Source organism: Dendropsophus ebraccatus, chromosome 5 (genome assembly GCF_027789765.1).
Source record: "Dendropsophus ebraccatus isolate aDenEbr1 chromosome 5, aDenEbr1.pat, whole genome shotgun sequence".
NCBI lineage: Eukaryota > Metazoa > Chordata > Amphibia > Anura > Hylidae > Dendropsophus > Dendropsophus ebraccatus.
Genome location: NC_091458.1, coordinates 39,322,694 through 39,346,709, shown reverse-complemented (window position 1 = coordinate 39,346,709; position 24,016 = coordinate 39,322,694). Strand labels below are relative to the sequence as shown.

At 42.2% G+C, this 24,016-nt stretch overlaps 1 protein-coding gene across 9 annotated transcripts in view; it reads right to left on the bottom strand.

Annotated features, from left to right (window-relative positions):
- Positions 1-24,016, bottom strand: part of FRY (FRY microtubule binding protein) — a 286,128-nt gene that overhangs the window by 6,850 nt on the left and 255,262 nt on the right. For all 9 annotated transcript variants that reach the window (XM_069969891.1, XM_069969894.1, XM_069969885.1 and 6 more), the window contains 9 exons: positions 22,998-23,195; positions 20,855-21,016; positions 17,713-17,876; positions 15,633-15,822; positions 14,657-14,806; positions 14,274-14,372; positions 13,456-13,539; positions 3,870-3,980; positions 2,396-2,598 (listed from right to left, as the gene is read on the bottom strand). In XM_069969891.1, the coding sequence (XP_069825992.1) occupies positions 2,396-2,598; positions 3,870-3,980; positions 13,456-13,539; positions 14,274-14,372; positions 14,657-14,806; positions 15,633-15,822; positions 17,713-17,876; positions 20,855-21,016; positions 22,998-23,195 (1,361 nt within the window). The remainder of the gene's footprint in view (positions 1-2,395; positions 2,599-3,869; positions 3,981-13,455; positions 13,540-14,273; positions 14,373-14,656; positions 14,807-15,632; positions 15,823-17,712; positions 17,877-20,854; positions 21,017-22,997; positions 23,196-24,016) is intronic.

Here is a 24,016-nt window from a genome sequence, read left to right as displayed (position 1 = left end):
CTAATAAATCTTCTAGCACTGAACCAAATAATGTATTTCCCTCACAGGGAATGTTACACAATTTTGTTTTGGCCACTGCATCTCCTGACCAATTCTTTAACCATATGGCCCTCCTGGCTGAATTGGACAGGGCTGCGGATCTTGCGGAAAACCGCAAGGCATCCGCAGACGCATCCGCTAAAAAGGATGCTGATTTTTTTAGCCTGGGCAAGGATGCTAACAGATTTTCTCTAGACTCACCAGACTGCAGCCCTTCCTCCAACTGTGCCAACCATAATAACATAGCCCTAGCTACACAAGTGCTTGCTACACTCGGCTTAAAGGACTCTGTTGTGGCTTCCCAAGCTCTCCTTAAGAACCCCTCCGCTTTTTTGTCCATTGGGTCCTTCAAGGTGCCCAGATCTTCAAACGGGAGAGTTCCTTTCTTAGAGACTTTGGCAATGGCCACATCTATTTTTGGGGGATGGACCCACCCTGGATTTTCTGAGTCATTAAAAGGGTATTTCCTTTTTACCGCTCTGGGCACAAACCCCTTTCTATCAGGCTTGGACCATTCCCTTTTAATAAGGGCTGAGATGCTTCTATGGACTGGAAAGACTATTTTCTTCTTCTCCTCCAGCCCCCCAAACATGATATCTTGGGATTGATTTAGGCGCTACTTGTTCCTCCAGCTGCATAGCAGCTCGGACCTCTTTAACTAAAAAGTCCACGTCCTCTAAGGGGCATAATGGCTTCCCTCCAGCATCTTCCTCCGGCCCATTAGCTTCCTCTATTTCAGAGGTATTATTTTCTGCCCCATCCGCCTCCTGATCAGAATAACCCGCACCTGCATGCGAGGGGCCCGCAGCCTCCACATCCAGAGGGGCTGCCACAGGTGGGACTACTTTTAGAGAGTTCTGGATTTCCGTTTTAATCAACTCCCTAAAAATAGGAAAACACAAAAAACCACCTTAGCTATGTGCTGACCTTTCACCAGTAATATGCTGGGCAACAACAGAGGGATCACTCACTTCATAGATGCTAGCAAGGTAGACATATTAGGGACTTCTGCTGACACCATCTTGCTCACACAGGAGTCACATGTAGGACGATCCGAATCAGCCGGCAACCTGACTTTACAGATCCTACATTCTTTCTTAGTAGATTTTGAGGACCTCTTAACCTCCTCCTCCTAAGAAACATCATATTGTCAGCTCCCTAAGAGATTTTTTGTCTTACCTCCAAGTGACCCTCAGCCCTCTGGTACCCTGGGTTTTTCTGCCGTCCGTTCCGATTCCTTTCCACTCATCGCTGCGTCCAGTGACCGGCCTTCTCACCCCCAACCGCCTGCGCCACACTCTCGCCTTTATGATACCACGAGCGCTCCTCACTGAAGAGCCTCCGGCATCCGGCGCTCTTCCGGCGTGTGACGCGGCTTCCGGAACTTCCAGACGCGTCACCGCGCGTCACTTCCGGAAGTTCCGATACCAGGCCCCAATCCTCCGGACCCTCCGGCGCGCCACAGCGCTTCCCCGGAGCTCCGTATGCGTCCGACCTGACTGGGAACCGACCCAATGTCTCCTCAGTCTCCGGGGTGAGTAGGACTTAGGCCGAACTACGGCCTCTAGAGCATCCCCCTCAGCTTACAGCCCCAGGGAATAGAGGGAGCTCCGGTCCCCTACTTTTCTTCAGGCTTCCCGCAGGGACAGGAAACCACTGAGGAGGAAGAGGAGGGCCTGCTCTTTTATCTCTTCAGGTTCCTGTCCCTGGGGAGGCGGGGTCCCTCTCTCTGGTTGGTGCTGTCATGTCGAGGGGGAAAAACACTTTATAAGCATTTCCCATAATAAGTGTATATTGGTGATCTGTATAATTTTTTGGGGGGTAATACAATACTTTAATAAAATTTTTCGCCAGACTTCTCCTTTTAAGTGATACCATCACCCCCTTTACTCTTGCTTCATTTCATCTATTAAGAATTTCGACTAGGCGGGCTTCACAGCAGTTGGGCCCCGTCTCCCAGATGGGGAGAGGACCCAACTGTCATGAAGCCCCGCCTAGTTGACATTGCCAACGATGAAATTAAGCAATTTTAGAGCAGAAAGAAGACACAGACAAGGGTTATAGAGGTATATATTGAATAAGCAGCATCTAAACTGTGGATAGTGCCAAGAACTGCACATAGAGTAAGGGGGGGGGGGGTAGTATTACTTTAAGGAACCCTAATCGATGATATTGGCTTAGTATGGAGTCCATCAGAGAGGTTAGAATTTTTAATAGCAAACATTACTGAATTATTTCAAACTATACCATTCTTGCCTTTGAAACTATTGGAACCCTTAACATAGAAGCTAAGGTTCACATAGTTTTTGCTTTATGTTGTACCTCTACTAGCTGGACTGATTATAAGGACACTCACCTGCAGTGGCGGATCTGACGTATTGCCTTCCCAAGCTCGTTGTTCTTTAAGCACTCCAGCATGGACTGTATGGCAAACTCTGTGGAACTGAAGGTCGGCTCGTATGGCGCAGCATCCATATTAAGAGACTCCGCTGCAATGTATAGACTTGCCTCCTTTAAGTTCTTCTTGAGCTCGTTCAGTTCTCTTGACATGTTTAGTAACTGCAGGGAGAAGAATTGGTAAAGAAGACAATTACTATGTAATGAAAAGTCAGGATTGAGCAATTTTTATTAATATTTTACTGTATATTTATATTCTATGTAAGAATAAACATTGGGGGAGATTTATCAAACATGGTGTAAAGTGAAACTGGCTCGGTTGCCCCTAGCAACCAGATTCCACCTTTCATTTTCAAAGAGTCTGTGATGAATGAAAGGTGGAATCTGATTGGTTGCTAGGGGCAACTGAGCCAGTTTTACTTTACACCATGTTTGATAAATCTACCACATAGAACCATAGAACTAGAACACATAGTCAAGATTAGGGGCAACACCCTGAAACAGCTGTATGTGGATGGTTACCTAGCCTTGGTTTTTCCCTTGTCACCGCATTGACTTATAGGGCCACTTGATATGGTGGTTTTGGTGGTTTCCTTACAGGAGCCACCCCTTGGCTGGGTCCTTCCCAGAGGAATATCTGGCTATTCCTGTGTTTCGAGACTCTTTAATGAGGCTACATGGGCTGTTATTTTGCATATTCATGTTTCCCAGGGGGCAATGCACCTAGGACTTCACTGTATTGAGCGCTTTAATTTGCAGCCGGCAGTGTTGTCGTTTGGCTGGTCTCCCTGAGATCAGCGATCTGTTTCTCTTATGGCTCTACTAGGCATTGCTCCCACCTAGCCAGAATCCTGCTCCACACTGATGAGGGGCAACACCCCAAAACAGCTGTATGTGGATGGTTACCTGGCCTTGGTTTTCTCCTTGTCATTACATTGACTTATAGGGCCACTTAATATGTTGGCTTTGGTGGTTTTTTTACAGGAGCCACTGCTTGGCCGGGTCCTTGTCGGAGGGATATCTGGCTAGTCCTGTGTTTCAAGACTCTTTAAAGAGACTCCACAGGCTCTTTTTTTTGCATATTCCTGTCTCATCATTGGCTCAAGATGCTGCGGCTCTGTCGCTTCTGATTGGCTGCTGCACATAGCACAAAACTATTATGGGCTCACCAGTTGTCAGTTCATGGAGAACTGATTTAAATTACATCAAGGGCAGAGAAATAGTACACACTACTAAAATACTAGTCCCTTTAAATAAAGCTTTAGCTATATGGTGAGACGGGATGCAATGTTGCAGGCAGGTGGCACCACCAACCTATAGCTTTAGGTGTTATGTTTTTTTATTTTTTACATTTATTGGAAGAATATAATAACATTTTATTCTCCAGACAATATGTAAGCATCTGACTTTCTGATGCGTTGAAGGCAACATACCTCTGGCATAGAGCTGACTTCATGGACTTGTCCAATTAGTTTACAATAAGACTGAAAAAGCAATAGCAGCTGGAAGTGAAGCTTATACAATCTCTGACAGAGCTCCAATTGCTGCAAATGAATGGAAAAAATGTTCAGGTTAGAGAGCAGAGAACACAGGTACACAGCGCAGTAACCTATACACAAAGGTGTCATATCATGTAATGAGGAAAAGATGACTAACCATCCAGGGGTGAGAAAATCTGCAGAATATCTGACTGCTCCACCATAATATCTCATCGTAAGTACGGATCAGTCTTCCCTTTATAATGGTCTTTTATATCTACCCAAATCCTCATATTAACCCCTTCTGCATTCCCATATACATGTACATTAAAATTCAGTGCAATTCCGCCAGTTTAGCCCTCTATATGCCACAGCCAATTAGTGACCACGGCATCTAGACAGTTATTTGAAAAATGCCGGTCTGGTCATGGTGCCAATTGACTCCCTCTAATCCAATTCTGGGGTACTGATCAACTAAGAAAACGAAAAAGGAAGAATCAAACTTGGCCTCTTGATTTCCGAATTTACGCTTATGCTGGTTTCACACATTTGGGCACTGAAGGGCTATTAATCCAAATTATTAAGAAAGGTACCAGTGCTGTGGTCAGGCTAAGATAAGTAGTAGCCGCTAAAGCATGGATCTCCAAACTGCGGCCCTCCAGCTGTTACAATACAACATTTCCCATCATGCCTGGACAGCCAAATCCAAAGCTTTAGCTGTCCAGGCATGATGGGAATTGTAGTTTTGCAACAGCTGGAGGGTCGTGGTTTTGAGACCCAAGCGATAGAGCTTCTATACTTTGCACCAGGTCATCAGACTTCTTATTTGGTAGCCATGATCGTATACACACAGATCTGGTATTTCCTCCTGGCACTTTTTAGGGTAAACCGTATAGATGACTCTTATTCCTAAACAACAACCCTCAACATATAGTATAATGCTAAGGCTTTTCTCTATTTGGGCATATAGATATCGTAGAGAATGTGTAGGTACAACCCTATTTTAATAAGAAGAACAGTAACACAGCCTTCACTTTATTCATACTTTTCCAGAAGGAACAGAAGAGGAACAACAGTTCAAAAGTTTAAAAAAGGTACTCCAGGATTATTCCATGGGAAATACATGGGACGTCAAAGTTAAATCAGGTAATCTTTATACTAGCCGTGCTGAGACGTGAATGGTCATTTCTGGCCTACCTTAATGGACTTTTATCAAAAAAACTTAAAACCTTTTTAAAATTAGTTGTATACAAGGATTGGTAATAGATCAGATTATGAAAGACTAGACCTAAGCCCAGTTGTATAAGGAGGATATTATATCATGGCTACATACCAGACACATAGAAAACATAGAAGAAACAGGAATTCGGGAGGAGACAGATTCCTGTGGATTTGTTGGCTCAGAGTTTTCTTCACAGATTGCAGAGAAGTATGGAACCATTAATAAACATATTTACTGAATCTTCTCTGCTGCACAAATCAAGTACAGCACAAGATTTGCGTCAGGTTATGGGATGACTCCGTATAAACTGCTGTCAATGACAGCACTTTGACATTTCATGTCAACCTCAATTATACGCTACAGTGTGTCAAGATGTAAACTAATCACCTATCTATAGCTTATCGTGATCGGTGGGGTGTCAGGGGTGGGACCACCAGCATTCAGATCACTTATCCTGTGAATCCAGTAGGTGAGTCTATCTTGGGAAAACCCCTTTAACTACTGAGTAAAACTTACTGTATGTTCACACTGAGTAAATTAGGTGGACACATGACACTTCTTTAAGCGGAGAGCGGCAGCAGCGGTGGAGCGCATGCTCTCCCATAGACAGGCAATGACACACTGAGACAGACGGGATTCCGCGGCAAATTTTGTCTAATTTACTCAGTGTGAATATACACTTTATAGTATACACAAACTCTTTTTATTAGGGCCCTATTAGGCTGGGTTCACACTGCGTTTTTGCAATCCGTTTTTTGTAAAAAAACGGATGAAAAACGGATTGCAAAAACGGATGCAGTTGTGTGCATCCATTTGCGTTTTTGCAATCCGTTTAACGGATCTGTTTTTTTAATGGAAAGAAAAATAGTGTCCACAATGTTTTTGTGTCCGTCAAAAAAAACTGATCCGTTTTGATCAGTTTTTTTTTATAATGGAAGTCAATGGAAAAACAGATCAAAACGGATCCGTTTTTTTTGACGGACACAAAAACGTTGCGGACACTTTTTTTTTTTCGTTAAAAAAAAAACGGATCTGTTAAACGGATTGCAAAAACGCAGTGTGAACCCAGCCTAACACTGAAGGACTTTCGGTCTCACCTGGCTGATTGCTGGCTGGTCAGGTTAATAATCGTCTGGTTGAAAGGCATCGATCAGCCGGCATGCACAATGTCGGCTGATCGTGGTCTTTCAATATGTTTGCTACTCGTTGCTCTGTGTAATAGGAGAGACAGCAGCAGGCTGCTGCTGACTTCAGTGGCCAGCCGAATGATATAAGAATCATTCGGGTGGCCCCTCCTGCTGTTTCCCACTCACTTTCTGTCCGTGTATGAGCACAGTGCAGCGAGCGGGAAACAAGGGAGAAAGCAAGCACTGAGCTGACAGGTCGGGCAGTGTAATATTGACCTTAAGCATCCTGGAGTCCTGGACTGAAACATTTCATATGGGAGAAAAATGTGCCAAGTTATTTTTTCTTCACCCACATCTCTTGTAGTACTGCCTTTTTCTTAGTCATATCCATATATCCATCCAACCGCCCATCCCTTCCACTGTCCAACCTTCCCACTGCCGGCCCATCCCTCTCACTATTTTTCTATCCAACTGTTTTACCCTCTGGCCATCCAGCCATTTAACGGTCCCACTTTCTGGCCATCCACCTGTCCAACACTCCAACAATCCAGCATTCAATTGTCCCATCCTCCCACTAATGAGCAATTTAACTGACCCACCCTCCCACTATTCACACATCCACCTTTCCATCTATTCCCACTGTCCATCCATCCATCCATCCAATAACTGCCCAACCATCCCATCATCTAACTGTTCAACCACCATCCATCCAGCTCTCCAACCCTCCCCTTTACAGCTACTTAAAGGTCATAAACATTAAAAAAAAAGGGCCCTAGAAGATAAAACATACCCTAATGTTGAACGTTACTGATACAGTTTTGACCCTGGTGCTAAGCTTTACTAACATTATGACATACTTGATATTAATACCAGCAACTGTAAAACTAACCACAAATTAGAATAAAAATCTGCAGATAAATGATAGAAGCATAAATACCAAAATGATACATTTCTGGGGTCCCACAGTGAAGATATCTCCAGGGTTCCCTTAGTGTAGGACATCCTAGATGTCATACCCCTCTGCTGGTATCAACAGTGGAAACATTTTGTCATACAGATGACCATGTCATGTTCAAGAGGATGAAGACCAGGAGAACCCTTGAGACCTCAGATATCCAAGATGTTGTGGGGCAGGTGATAAAACCAATATGGAATGTTCATGTAAGCGTTAGGTTCGGTATGTTAGTATAATGTTATAGTATCATCTAGAAAAGCACAATAGTAAAGAAGAGAAACTTACTGCAAGAGATTCCATTTGCTAGTGAGACAGCATGGTGTGAGAAAACAGGAGAAGAGAGGACAGATTGACGTCAGTTCATGCAATACAAAGTACCCAGATCTGCACAGCTTCACGTAAAGCAGCACTAGCGTCATTTTTCAACCACTGGAAGGGTTGAAAAACATTATATTATACCTAGAGCATGCAGGGAAGTCACACAAGCTGATAAAGAGGAACAGTGACAGGAACATTAGAATTTGTAGACATCCACTCCTTGGTATTAGGGCAGTGCCCTGGCTATGTGTTACCGAGGTCTCCAGGAAACTAACCAGCTATAAACAGTAAAACGGAAAACTAGAATTCCTTCTCCGCAGCCGGCTAGTTTCTCCTTTTCTTCATGAATAATTGAGCATCGGTTCCAGGATCAGGTCATGCATTATGTAGAGCCTTAGAAGTAAGAGTCTCATATATGGGTACACTTGCTCCATATTACAATGGCTTTTATAGATTATAGTATGAACTGTAATAAGTGTTTATTCAGTATACGCACAAATAAATTACTTGTCAAAAAAGCTTGCAAATAGTAAGCCTCTACTGATGGCTATATTAATATGCTTACCTCCCATTCTCAGCACTTTACCAGTCACCACTCCTCACCTCTCGGTTTTAATATATACATAAATTTCCCAGGAAATAATACTTCAGGAACATCTTATAGCCCCTGCTGGTGCCATTCCTCCCACTAGAAATATATGAGTAGGTGTTACTAGTTGGAGGGCGCGTCCCTGCACTGTCTGAGAGCTGACAATGCCAGAAAGTGTCAAGACACGCCCCCAACTGGTAACACCCAGTTGGCTATTTAGTCATACATACATTTCTAAAAAGAATATCGATATAAGAAAATAAACCCTAAAACCCACCCGATCCACTTAGGGACACCCACAAAACATCAAAGGGGGGCATATGTCATACATACATATCTCTTTAGGTGACAAACTAATGCCAATATACTGTCTAGGTTTCTGAAACAATTCCACTTGTTTGAGCTATAATATAGCTGTGTGCATGAGACTAGTGGCTATAAATATACGGCTACTGTATGGAGATGTAATAGAGCTGTGTGCATGAGACTAGTGGCTATAAATATGCGGCTACTGTATGGAGATGTAATACAGCTGTGTGCATGAGACTAGTGGCTATAAATATATGGCTACTGTATGGAGATGTAATACAGCTGCATGCATGAGACTAGTGGCTATAAATATATGGCTACTGTATGGAGATGTAATACAGCTGTGTGCATGAGACTAGTGGCTATAAATATGCGGCTACTGTATGGAGATGTAATATAGCTGTGTGCATGAGACTAGTGGCTATAAATATATGGCTACTGTATGGAGATGTAATATAGCTGTGTGCATGAGACTAGTGGCTATAAATATGCGGCTACTGCATAGACAGTGCCATACACTGTGCTACACTGCAATTTTCTAACTCCAAAATGGCAAAAAAATCCCAAATGTCAGTCCTTAAGTTTATGTATAGCAATGTTTCACTAGTTGTTATTACAAGTCTAGTGTTTTCGGGGACATTCCTGTATAAATTGCCAAATGAGTCATGATTCCTTCCTTCCGTGTGATTGTCCCCTAAGCTGTAATCTTTCCGTATGTAGAATCTGAAAGCTTAATAGAGTCTGCTGCTCTCATGAGCCACGCTTTTTAAAAAAATGTTCCTTAAAGGGATACTCTGGCAAAAATCTTTTTCCTAGTAACTGAAACACATTACAAAGTTATATGACTTCGTAATATCTTTTCCCCCCTTCCCTATCTTTTCCCCCCTCAATCCCCACCAGGAAGTGAAGTAAACTCATTCTTACCTAATGACCGATGACCCCAGGCTGCTCTGCGGCAGCCATTTTGTGACAATGACATCATCAAGAGGGAGGCGGGTCTAAGCCCTGTTAGACCAGCCCGCCTTTGTCAGATGACTCAGGTTGCTCAGCTCTGATTGGCTGAACAAGCTGTAAGCTATCTAACAGTTCTACAGAGTCAGTTAGACATCACAGGTGACAAAGTGCATCATGGGAAAGCCCAAACCAGGAAGTGAAGAAAAAAATGGAAGGCACAAACTGGAGCTTCAGTTTAGTTTTTTTTTTCCTTACCAGCGGCGGAGTTGTCCTTTAGAATTAAAGAACTGCCAAGATGTCCACAGAAGTACACAACAAAGTTATATATAGTACGTTTACATAATACTTGCCATCTCTCCTGAAAGGAACAGGAGCCTTCTGGAAAAATCCTAGCTGCAGATACTCACCTCTCCTCCATCCTGCAGTCTTCTTCACTCCTAGGTGCTACCACTGCAGACATATTGTAATACCAGTCGCTGGGAGTGAAAAGGAGTGTAGTATGCAGGAACGAGGAAAGAGGAGAGAGGAGTATCTGCCAAGCCTAAAATGGGGTCTGTATTTATTGAGGAGGTCTAATAAGTGTTTATTTAGGGGTCTTTGCCCTGTATTCTAGTTAGGGTTAAATGCCTTATGCTAGGTTCGCATCTGCATTGAAGGCTCAGTCATAGATTCTATCCAAAAAGTGCAGCATAAAGTATATATGGTCAAAACCCACAAAGACTGACACAATGCTGGAAACCCTGATAACCTGACTAAAGACATGTCACAAGTTACTGATCACATCGGGTCTCACTCCTGAGGCCTGCTGTGATCCCTAGATACAACTGGGGAAAGTGCACAACTTGGATAAACAAGTACAATGTTCTGCTGGCTGGGGAGTGGAAAGCAATACTACAAACTTCCTCTGGCTGTATCTCAGAATCACCACGGGTCTCAGGAGTGAGATCCAATGCAATTAGTAACTTTTGAAATGTGAATTACTATCGCAAATGACTGTATACTGTAAGGGAAGCTTGTTAGGTAGTCCTCCTACTGTAGAAGCTCAATGTATAAAAGAGGTTTGGTTACATGATTTGGACAATCCCACCTAAAAGATGATCAGAGAGAACCTCAGAGAACAGCCATAATCTGTGGCAGAACCTAGGCAGCAGTGACTTTAATGAGAACTGATAAATGCTTTAATGATATATATGGTGACACACAGATAGACTCCATTAGTCAGATGTATGTCTACTATATACTATTTCTTAATGGGAGTTATTGGCCGACATATGTGATGCATACAGCTGTCTGGGACATGCGTACAGTGGATCTCTAAATGTAATTCGAAGAACACTATTTCAAAATTTTAACTAACTATTTGGTAAAAGGTTTGGAATAATCTAGTCAATTCTTAAAGAGGACCTGTCACCCCCCGCGCCGGGGTGACAGGCTCTCGACCCCCAGCTAGATCCCCTTATAGTTACCTCATGTCGCCGAGTCCCACTGCCGGAGCCGGTCCCGGGACGGAGATATCCCGATGAGAAGCCGGCGCGTGCACTGTGGAGATGGGTCCAGCGCCCATAGAGAATGAATGGAGCCGGACTCATCTCTGCTGCGCGCGCACGGCTCCATTCATTCTCTATGGACGCCGGACCCATCTCCACAGCGCGCGCGCCGGCTTCGGACCGGGATATCTCTGTCCCGGGAACGGCTCCGGCAGCAGGACTCAGCGACATGAGGTAACTATAAGGGGATCTATCTGGGGGTCGGGAGCCTGTCACCCTGGCGCGGGGGGTGACAGGTCTCCTTTAAAGATGTTATCCAGCTTTATACAATCAGTGACCCATCTGCAGCATAAGCCATCAATATCAGACCATGGGGGTCAGACTCCCAGACTCCTACCCCCTATACCAAACAGTTTTTCGAAAGCGCTACACTAGTCATGTGAGTGCCCCTGCCTCATTACCTGTACCACCTTACCTTTCATATTGAAGATGCAAGGTACTGCAGAGTTGTCCTATTAGGGTATGTTCACGGAAAATCAGGCAAAATATTCTGTCGCGGAATCCCAGTGTGCCATAGCCTGTCTATGGGAGAGTGCTCACTTCTCCGCTGCCGTCGCTCTCCACTCAGAGAAGTGACACGGCACACTGAGGCAGGCGGGATTCCGCAGCGGAGAGTTCCGCCTGATTTACTCAGTGTGAACATACCCTTAGGGTAGCTTCACACACACCAAATTGTAGCGGATTTTCTACTGCGTATCCGGCAGCATCAAATCTTCAACATCAAATCTGCTGCGGATCTGCTGATCCTGTGCGTGTGAACGCACCCTTAAAGTGAATGGGGCGATTCTGCAGTGCCAAACCCAGCCTATGGAAAAGAGTGGTGCGTTTTTGGGAAATCAAAGCTTTTTTTCCTATCTATTTTTCTATCTATCTATCTATCTATCTATCTATCTATCTATCTATCTATCTATCGCTAATTAGTTGGGAGAACACAGATTTTATCCTCATTTTCCAGCTACTGGCAGGAGCCCTATATACGCAAGGGTTTAGGTGTATGATGCAGTATATCTTATATTCAATGGTCCTATAAGCAACAGTATGGACTGATTTCACGCAAGACAGAAAATCCACTGCACATGTGTTATTATAAGTCTCATATGTTGTAAATTGTTTGCGAATTTTCACTATAGATTTCACCCCTTTCAGTATTGCCCTTTCCATGATTCTGAAGGAAAGGACTATTCAGCTGGAGTCCAGAAAGAAGGAATAACCGAAATAAGTGAAACTAGTAGAATTTTCTCCATACCTCCCCATATACACCACGATTCCTAGGGCATGGATTTACTCCTGGTATAACACAGAAGTCTATTTAACAGCAAGAGGCATAAGGACACATTATTTTCAGGATTAAATTAAGCTCCGGCAGAAGTAATGACTCACAAGCAACATTTACTGAAAAGGAAATATACTCAGGGAACATGTGGGTATAAGATGTTCTCTTGTACACAACTAAAATTTTGCAATTTCTTCTACTTTTAAGAGTCCAAATCTGCCATATCAGCTTAATTTTAATTATTTAAAAAAAATATCTAAAAAATTAAAGGGTTTATAGAAGCGGTTGGGAAGGGGCAGGTAGAATACGGATTGCAAGCAGAGGCTGCCGTTGCCATGCCAGGATTACAGGAAGGTATGACATACGTACAATTCTGGCGGAACCTGATGCAACTTGTAGTGTCAAGCACATCCTGACTTTTGCATAAACAGAATTAGGTGAAACTAATTTAATTACCATACAAATGAATAGGTTTAATATAGCAGACAACAGCTAAACCATAAAGCGGCCATTTTTTGGGGAGTCCATATTCAACGACTGACCTAAGAACCAGGTCTAATGCCAAGAGCTTATGATAACCATAATTATTTTATTTTGGACGGGCCCTAATCTCCTTAGAGTGGAAAGATGTCTCCTTGACCGTCAGTTGATGCAAGACATCTTCCCATCTATTATCCAGCTAAAGAACAGGTGTAAGAGAGAAGAGAGACTTATACAACCCCCTGTATAAGCCAGAGTGGCTGGAAGGCAAAGTCCAACCTTGTATTACATCGCCTATCACTGATTATTAAGAAAACCTGTCACCACTTTCATACTGCCTGAACCATGAGTCATCACAGAGTTCCCAAGTTACTTTTCCCTGCCCCTCCAGCTTCTACTGATAGATCTTGCCCTATATCCAAACAGTGGAAGATCCATTAATCAAGGCAGGCAGGCAGGGCAGGGAGAAGCCGCCAGGGACCGCCCTGATGACTCTTGGCTCAGACGGCATTATGTTATGACGGATTCCCATTGAGATGAAGGACCTGTGGTCTTCAACTAGCCTCTGGGGCATCTTCAATCTGAAATGGGGTCGTCTAACCAAGATTAAATTTTTTGTGTAATACTGTGTAATGTAAAATGAGGTTTTTTTTGCTATTGTTAGTATGATACATTTAACACTGGAGACTAAAGTTGTATTATCAATAACAGCCGCCTGTGTATGAGTATGCATCAAGAATGGATGATAAAGTAGTGAGTTTTCTTACTTTTTCTTCTGAATCTCCTGGTTGACATGTGATGACTCCATCTTTTGAGCCCCCCGCAAATGTGGATTTACAGTTTTTTAACCACTGATTGGAAGAAAAGTAGAAAGGATTATAAGACATTATTTCATACTGTGAATTTATTTGTTGCCTTATAAAATAAAAAGTTGTCCAACGGTGGGAAAACAATTAAGGACTGGTTTTAAAATTAAAAATATGCCATCCATACACACTACAGTTCTCACAGTGCCTGGTCTGGTCAGTGCTCCCTGGTGATGTCACACAGAAAATGCCTGATCAGCCAATCACTGGGCACAGGGGTGTCGCATCTCAGCCAATGACTGGCTGAGCAGTCATTTCTTGAGTAACCAGACATTATCAGGGAACACTGATTGTGGGGAATCAGGTCGGTGATTATGGCTTTTTTCCCCCACTGTCGGATAACACTTTTAAAGATCTAAGGAAAAAAAAAATCTCTCTCTCTCTCTCTCTATATATATATATATATATATATATATATATATATATATATATATATAAAAAACTATGCAGAAAAATATTGAATAAGACGCGCTGGTTTATGTTTGTTCATGTATGTGTATATACTGCATTTATGACTATACTAGAACTTACTATGGTCATTCATAGAAACATAGAAGATTGTCGGCAGAAAAAGACCACTGGGTACATCTAGTCTGCCCTTTTAGTATTTCCATTCTTATTATCTTAGGATAGATATATGTTTATGCCAAGCATGTTTAAATTCAGTTATTGTAGATAACAGATCCGTTATCATAAAGTTAATACAGGTTCATACTCACTGATACTGTAGCTTCTTTCCTATTGTTGTAAGTATCCAGGTATTCCTGCAGCTCTAAAACACTGAACTTTAACTTTTCAAGGAGTCCACAGGACAACAGCTAGAAGACAAGATTATATTCAGTAAGTACCTTAAGTTCATGCTATGGACTTCCCTACATTTCTGGTGCCCGTAATCATAGCTCACTTTACAGTCTGCTGTAAATAGATGGATAAACAGGGGCATCCTGACAGCTCAGTTTTGGGATAAACCCATTCTGACCCTCTGTTCACTTGGCAGTGATGGATGGCATAGGTATTATAATGAAGAAAACATATGCAAAGCTGCTGATATGAGAACAGTAAGTTCTTTCAAAACTAAAAATATTGCGTTCTCAATACTCACAGTCTCTGCATCCACAAAGAGAGTCGGACATTCAGAGCACATTGTCAGTAGCTGTGACGTGCTCACAAACTTTGACCCAATACCACGAAGACTATCACCAAGATAACAGGCAGCATCACATGTCAGGAAGCAGAACCTCTTCTGGATACTCTATGGGGAACACAGGGTCATTTATTCTCATTAAATCATGATAAAAACTAGATGGCAAGGCAAGATGTAATATGTATTTTTCCTATTATACTAGATCAGTAAATGAAAGAAAATAGGTGGCCTGCTTAAAATGTACCTGTACATTACAAATTAGTGACATGCAAGATGTTATGATCAGTGGGATACAGGTGCTGAGACCAGTAGTGTAGCTACCATGAAGGCAGAACACGCAACTGCCATGGGGCCCGTGTTCTAACGTTGCCGGCCTTTATAGTATGCCACTCATGGCACGCCGGCTCACAGCACCACCCACATACACATAGTCACCTGGCCTGATGCAGTTCCCTGACGTGCATTCACCTACCTCCCCGGTACAGAAGTGCGCCAAGGAGCTGACAGAATAAAGGCACGCCGGGGCTGTGCCCAGCCTGGTGAGTATGAGGGCGGATGTACTGGATCCATGGGGCCCTGTGCAATTTTTTGCTATGTGGCCCCATGAATCCTAGCTATACCCCTCTTGAACCCTATAAAAAAAGGGCAGAAGCCCAAAGATTTTCATTGCATCCATACACTACAGTCCTTTTTTTTATTTTGTAACATTTGAAACATGAAGAGACTTTTAAAGAACTATAGAGAAGCCTAAGAGAAAAAAAAACACCCTATACTGCGAAAGCATGTTTGTTTTTTTTTCCGGAAAAAAAGGAACGGTGGCAAAAAGGTGCCTCTACCCCTACACCTTTTTGTACACCATGGAATTCAGCACAATCATCTTACAAGGAAATCCTAGATATTTTCAGTCAGTCAGTTTGTCACCAGCCGAACTCACCTTGAACAAAGATGAGAACACGTGAAAGGTATAAACGGCACAGGACCCGTCAGAATCCGACATGAGCTGATTGATATGACTGCGCCACGCTTCCTCTGCATCATCACATGCTGTTGGCTGAAAAGCAGCCAAGATGGCCGAGAAGAAGGGTGAAGGAGGAGGCGGTGTTATTCGTTCTCCATCTCCAAAGCTTTGAAGTTATTAAAAAACACAAAAACACTATTCAAATAAGTGAAATACACAAAACAAACTCATCCACAATTTTATTTTATCACTATGGTCTGAATGAACAGGTTTATGTAGGGTTTATTTTTATGTCATGGAAACACTCAGACCCAACCGACCATGGAACAAGCTGGGGAAGGTCCACACTAAGGGCGTTCTCTCTTGGCTCTGTGTCATGTGACTGAGACAGACACATATAGCAGGTTTATGGGGCCGGGGCCATCTGGCTCTCACAGACTCAGACCCCAACCGATAAAAACTTTTGACATGTTAAAAGTGTTTTTTGGCAACTGGTAATTTTTTTTACAATCACTTGGCCAATCACAGTCTATAGTAATTGGACTCATGACCAGGAATCACGGCACTCAAATGATCTACAAGTGATCAAAGAGGCTTGCGAAAGGTTGGGGATCCAAACAGTAGCCTCATTTCTACAATAAGTTATTTTATTATTGGTCCGTCTGGATCATGTCGTAAGAAACACTGGAATAAAAAAACGTGTTCACTTGCAAATCATTTGAGTGCCGTAATTCCTGGTCATAGATCTAGTGGGATTGAGTAATCCTTAACCATTGGAATTGAATCCTAACTAAAGAGAGTGCGGTATGGTTTTTGATATATTATAGTAATTGGCCTCATTAGTCTTTGGTCATAAGAACCATAGATGAGGACCAGTGGGGATCCAGGAAGCCTCAGAAAACAAGAGGCAATAGCTAATTAAAGGGGTTTCACAAGATAAATTGATAATTAGCCATTCTGCCGGAGCTGTGGGGGTCATGTTAGTAATGTACACTCACCGGCCACTTTATTAGGTACACCTGTCCAACTGCACGTTACCACTTAATTTCTAATCAGCCAATCACATGGTGGCAACTCAGTGCATTTAGGCATGTAGACATGGTCAAGACAATCTCCTGCAGTTCAAAGTGAGCATCAGTATGGGGAAGAAAGGTGATTTGAGTGCCTTTGAACGTGGCATGGTTGTTGGTGCCAGAAGGGCTGGTCTGAGTATTTCAGAAACTGCTGATCTACTGGGATTTTCACGCACAACCATCTCTAGGGTTTACAGAGAATGGTCCGAAAAAGAAAAAACATCCAGTGAGCGGCAGTTCTGTGGGCGGAAATGCCTTGTTGATGCCAGAGGTCAGAGGAGAATGGGCAGACTGGTTCGAGCTGATAGAAAGGCAACAGTGACTCAAATAGCCAACCGTTACAACCAAGGTAGGCAGAAGAGCATCTCTGAAAGCACAGTACGTTGAACTTTGAGGCAGATGGGCTACAGCAGCAGAAGACCACTCGTTACTAGCATGGTGTACCTAATAAAGTGGCCGGTGAGTGTATATATACCTGTCACACTCCATACCTTGGAAACATCCAGTGACGTGACGCTCCCTGTAGAAATGGCCGGTCAGCATAGATCCTACACTGTCTATGCTGACTGCCCGTTTCCAGAGTGAGTGGAAAGCCACCAGATGTTTCCAAAACACGGACATCGCCACAGAATGGAAAGTCCAAGATCCAGCACTTGCAGGGGAGCAGGATGGGTAAGTATACATCATTAACATGCCCTTCACAGCCCCGGCAGGAAGCCTAATTTTTTACCCATAGTTCATGGTACCATAATCATTTAAAAATTCAGTAAGGTCAGGACTACAAACAGTTAAAGCTTTTGTTTTGGTTGTTCAGACACACTGGGAATTGTAGTTTTGCTGGAGTTTGACACCCCAGGTCTGTGCTGTTTTTTATGCATTACATATATTATAATACATTTACACTCTAAAAAACTGTAGTTAAGGGTCACAATCCAGTAACAATCTTGAAAAAAATGTAGGATATAAAAAATCCAAAAACATACTGTGTCAGTGCATACTGCTCCATCAGTCGATCATCTTTCTCTTCCTCAGCCATCTCAAGGCTAAAGCTATCATTACATTCAAACACTACAGGCATCTCACTCATTGACCCTGACAGGTCATCTTCTTGTACAGTTGCATCGTCTTCATCAAGAGCAGCATCTGCCTAAAATGTGAGAATTCGATATAAAGATTAACAAACCAATATTTGTGTCTTTGCTTATCAGAATATGGTAAATGTCAGCCCTGACCAGAGACATTGAGGAGAGGTTTCCTCGAAGTGATCTCCTCCAAGGCAAACATAGGGAAACAGGTTTTATATAGTCTTCTACCTGACAAAATCTTACTTGGTGTTCTCCAATGATGGAGTCTATGGCCTTTTAGACCATGACATCTAGGTGGTGCAACCATGGTATAAAGACATAGCTTCTCAACTGGATAAGGAAAAACTCCCTGCATATGTATTTATACAGACTACAAGGAGCCTTGAGACATCATACTCTAAAGGGACAAGGCCAAGAAGACCTCCATGATGTCCTCCATGTTATACTGACCTACCATTAAGTAAGATTTTATAAGGTTAGAGATGACACCTAACTTTTTTTTTGTTGGGTTTTTCGGCAAATTTACCAATTTTAATATGATATTAAAAGATACTCTTAAATAAAATCAAATGCAATAATACTACACCACTGAAAATATAAAAGGGGTTATCAGGATCAGGAAAAAACAAAACACAGCACCACCCCTGTTCGCAGGTTTTGTGTGGTATTACAATTCAGTTCCATTCACTTCAATAGAACTGTGGAGTGGTTTCTGGAAGTAAGTGGCCATGTTTTTCTAAGCCTGGACAACCCCTTTAAAGGGAATCTGTATATCACACTCAGAATTGACCCAAGTGTTAAAAACGTGGTGCTGAGTGTAGCATGCATGCCTCCTCCCCCACCTGGTATGTTAGATGTATACAGCTTGGCTTTCAACGATACAATCATGCTGGGCAAAGAGAGGTGGGGGAGGGAGGAGGCATGCATCCTGCAGCTCAGCAAGGCCACTGACTCTTGAGCTGTGTGGGATATAGGGTTGACAGATTCCCTGTAAGTGTAACTGTACTATAGAAAAATATGCCAACAAGACACACATCTGAATACATTTATGCTACATAACTATATCATAAGGACAGTCAATAAACAATGGTTGTCACATATTATTGGATAGTTAGTAGCGGTCTATGTTGCACATATGTAAAGCACTTTCTATTCTATCTACTTCAGGATAAGTGTCTACTAGTCTTAGAGATTTGCCCCGATATGTCCATGCAGTTAGTAGAATATACTGTAACCAAAAATATACCTAAAATGACTATGTAACCACCATAATAAAAGGAACATTAAGAGGCTGAGAACAGAAAATGGTTAAACACCAATAGAGGCCCATCCAAGGAGTCTGCATGTAGATGCTCATTCGGTACATATTAATAATTTAGCTAAGCCCCTCCCCATTCAGGCCATATACTGTACAGTACGCCAGAATACAAACAGAGCCGGCATTATATGACTGCAGCAACATCTATGAATGTTCTCTTGTCTCTATGTTTGCTATCTGCCATTGGATAAAATGTGCTGACGTGTATGCTGCAGTTTGCCAATAGCTTATATACAGGAAAGAAAACATTGATCAACTTTCACCAACCTTTTATAATGAAAGAATGGAGTCTTCAATGCACCAATGCCTTCAAACAGCAGCATAGAGCAGTTTTTGTGCAAATCTAGCAAAATACTGGGGTCAGAATTTAATATTCTGATAGTGTGCCAGAACGGCATGAATAGTGCGTTATGCACAATAGGCTCCCACATAGGAAAATAAATCACAAAGAGGACATGCAACCCACATCATAAAAAGCATTCTGTGCCCAGTGACAGCTAACTTTGTGTATCTCATAGTTCAACATGCAAAATTAAAAAAATAAATAAAATCAATTGAGGTCTATGTGAGAGGTGTCTCGGTTAGCCAGATCAGCGTCATATGTTAAGTAGCAGGAATTTAGGGAAGTGTGAACAAGCAGAACACAGACGTGGATTCATCCTAGAGCACATTCATATTTCACATGTAATATATCGTTCAATGTCATGATGAAATAAGGAGAATTTAAAGGGATTCACACTGACCAAATGTAGACCTTGCGGCAGCAATCTGTGACAAGGTCCTATTACCCACTATGTGCCATTTATAAAAGACTGACATCTTCTATTGTGGCAAAGGGGTCTTTAGAGGGGGAAATTGATGTCAATAACATTATTACTTGTATTTGAGTTGTTTTTGACAACAGTTTGCTAAAATTTTAAATAAAATTACAAAATTTAAAAAAAATTGTAGACATTTGTATATTGTATCGTCAAACATGACACCATAGACCCATATGGCCACTGTGCCATGGAATAAGTTAGTGCTACATACATCTGTAATGAATTACTCATTACTAATAAAAGGACTATTAACTTATAGTAGTCAACATTTCAAGGAAGAATTTCCCATTCATTAACGTCGATTACTTGTCCTATATAATATTGATCAGTGACCAATGATATCCTCAGTTGTTGTTTCTTCACAATATTATTAACTATATTCTAGTACAGTACTGCAATATACTGTATAAGGATTTGATTCTTACTATGTACAAAAAAATTCAATATACGAGATGTGAAATTTCACAGTTTATATTCCATCCTTTACCATGTAGGATGGATACTGGTTGGAGACCAAGGAGATTTTCTGGCACAGGTTTGTTAAGCCCGAAATGCGTCACCAGATACCATTTAGCATCTTCTGCATTATCGGTCTCTTCAGAACCAAAAGTTTTAGTTTTTCTTTTCATATTCAAACAGAACCAAAAGTTTTTAAAAACATCTAAATACATGTGAAATATTATGCGAGCATAGCCCAAGATCAACATTAGTGGCCATCGAGGTTAGTCTAAACTTTCTATGGCTATAAAGGACCCAGAACTATCTTCTGGACCCTTCAGTTATAAGTATTTGGCGTTTAGTCAGCATATTAGTCTCCCTGGTATGATTATAGGGTTAATCAGATGGAAGAAGCATTCATTCAGCCATGGCCAACATTTCAGATCTACCAAAACTCCATCACCTTAGAATCCTCAGATAAGAGTGGATTAGTGATTTCAGGCAAAGACGCATCAAAACTAGAGGTTCTTGTGTTAAGGGAATGGGGATCGGCAGAGGTTGTGTCACATGATGTGGAAGGAGACTCCATGTGATTTGTTTCTTCTGAAGGAGAAAGGCTTATGATCTAGAACAAGAAAATAAAGATATTGTGAGGGTGTAAGTATATGTACTAGGAATTCAGGCCTCATGCAACATACGGCCCCATAGAAGCCTACCAATGCCTACAAAGCCTCCACACAACTTAAAGGGAACCCTTTAGGTTAAGCTTACTACATATGAATATATTCAGGTCCTACTGATTAAATTGTAGTATCCCAGCCTAAAACATTACCTCTCCACTAGATCGCTTAGCGGTTTCCACCAGCAGCAACTTCATTCAAACTCATCTTAGTCGGGGTCATTTGGTTGGAAGTTCCCTGCACTGGCAATCTGTTGCACTGGTCCTAATAGTTGGACCCCAACCAAACCAATTCAGTGGAAAAGTGATAAAGGTTTTAGACTGGAATACCCCTTTAAATGCATATTAGAAAGCATAAGATGATATATCATTATTTGTCCATAATAAACACACATATGCATTGTCTGCAGTTCAATGTTCAAATCAGAGTTAAGAAATTTTTTATTTTTTTTAAGTATCATTTTGTAGTCTTAGGCCTTATGCACACGTTCAGTATTTTTTTCTGGTCCTGAAACAACCCGTGAGAAATTGCGGATTGGACATCCGTATTCCATCCGTATTCCATCCGTATTCCATCCGTATTTCCGTAATTCCATTTTTTTACTACTCATTGCTTTTCAATGCACTTCATCCGGATTTTTTTGCGGAAATACGGATGCCAACATGTTACAATCCGTAAACAATCCGTAACCAATTGATTTCAATGAGAGGATCCGCAAAAAAAAATGGGTCCGCACCCGGTCCGCACTAGGACATGTCCTTTTTTTTTTACGGATTGATTTTCATCCATTTCTGCTACTGATCGTGTGAATAGCCCAATAGACTTCAATGTGCACTAACTCGGATCCGGAAATACGGATCCGTAAATTACGGAACGTGTGAATAAGGCCTTAGGTGCCCAGATTCCAACTCAATTTTAGGTAGTTGCTATGTTTCTCAATCTAAAGATATAAAGATTACTATTTAGTTGACTATCTGTACTTTTCCCTGAAATGGGATGAATGCTAGATTCACAGGGTGTAAGTCTGATTAATGCCCCCTCATATCCACATCCTCTGAGCCAGGTTCATGTCCCCTAAACCTAATTCATTCTTCAGCTTCATATTCACCCCCGAACCTAATTCATGCCCCCTCAGCTTCATATTCACCCCCGAGCCGAATTCATACCCCTTCAGCTTCATATTCACCTCCAAACCTAATTCATGCCCCCTGAGCTTCATATTCACCTCGAGCCTAATTCATGCCCCATTAGTTTCATATTCACCCCGAGCCTAATTCATGCCCCATTAGTTTCATATTCACCCCGAGCCTAATTCATGCCCCTTTAGCTTCATATTCACCCCTGAGCCTAATTCATGCCCCCTCAGCTTCATATTCAGCCCCGAGCCTAATTCATGCCCCCTCAGCTTCATATTTACCCCGAGCCGAATTTATGCCCCTTCAGCTTCATATTCACTCCCCAGCCTAATTTATGCCCCCTCAGCTTCATATTAACCCCCAGCTTAATTCATGCCCCCACAACCTCCTTCATAGGTGTAGCAACAAGATAAAAACAATGTTAAAATTAGGGCCCCTGAGGCTGAAAAAAAAACAAAAAAACTTGACCACAGGTCTTCAAGTGCATCATTTCTGTGTAGCACAGGTAATTTAGTGAAGAGATTACAGTTATTTATTCTGCTACTAACATGTGGAAGCATCAGTAGCTTCTAAAACCATACAAAGCTTAAAATGGTTAATACCTATGTACATATTACCCACCCTGGTAATAAAGGAGGACTGTGGAATGAGCACAGAAGAAAATCTACAATCTGACTTCTACATATGCGGTCCCATGAAGGAGGAGGAGGAGGAGTATGGTCACAAATATGACAGGAATTCTGTCTGCCTGCCTCATCTAAGCAGCTGAGCTCCCCGTCCTTGGACTTACCAAGTCAGAGGATTCCAGGATCTGACTTGTGGTGAGGTCTTCTTCTGAGGATTCATCGGAATCGTCCTGGTTCATTTTGCTCAGGCTGTGTGTGCTCCCTGAGAGCTGGCTCTCCTCCAAGAGCTGCATATCGCACTTATCCAGGCTGTCAAGAGAACGTCTGCGAACTCCCCAGTTGAAATTATCCATGCTTTCTCCCTGAAACCATATAGATCAGAAGCTGATGACAAAAAGCCGTACCTAGATGCACTGTACATTGACATAAGCCTATACTAAATAAAATACCTTCCGTTATCATATAATAAAGTCTCTTCCTACAGTAGGACGTCAGTGTCCCCTTCCAGACGGCTGTGTTTTTATCTGCACGTTCCCTTCCTTGCTTTAAAAGGACAACCAATCAGACCCACCCAACAGCTAAGTGTTTAATGGGATGTCATACGAATAGTATGTTTCCTTGGCTACTCTTCAAAGCGCGGGTATTTTCACAAGATCAGCAAATAGATGGGCAGGGTATTCCAACCACTCGTAGTGGCCAATAATGTGTTTGCCATGAGTCACGTTACACTTAGCACAGATTCTGGAGGTCTTTTTTTTTTTGTCCCATCAGGGATATAAGACCCGAGTACAGAATCAGGATGAGCGGTAGAAAACATAAGTGCATGGCCCGTAGTGCAGATAGGGCGGATCACAACTACAGGGATACGGCTTCCTGTGCCTCGCTCGCTCAACAATAATGACTTGCGGGACTAAGGAAATATATACAAGGCTATACAAATGCAGGAAACTAAACAAAGTCCTGTCGTGAAGAGGTAACAAACTCTATACAAAACAGACTTTTACTGGTAGTGGGGGCGGACTCACAATGTAATAGGATAAGGGTTAGGGAATAATTAAAAAGATCCTTTATATATTTGGACGGCATGTTGGCTGAGCCCCCCCTATTTAGTAAGCCCATGCTATAGATAAAGAGCCATACCAGCTGACCCACTCCTCCAAAGAAGAAGTTTCCATATGAACTT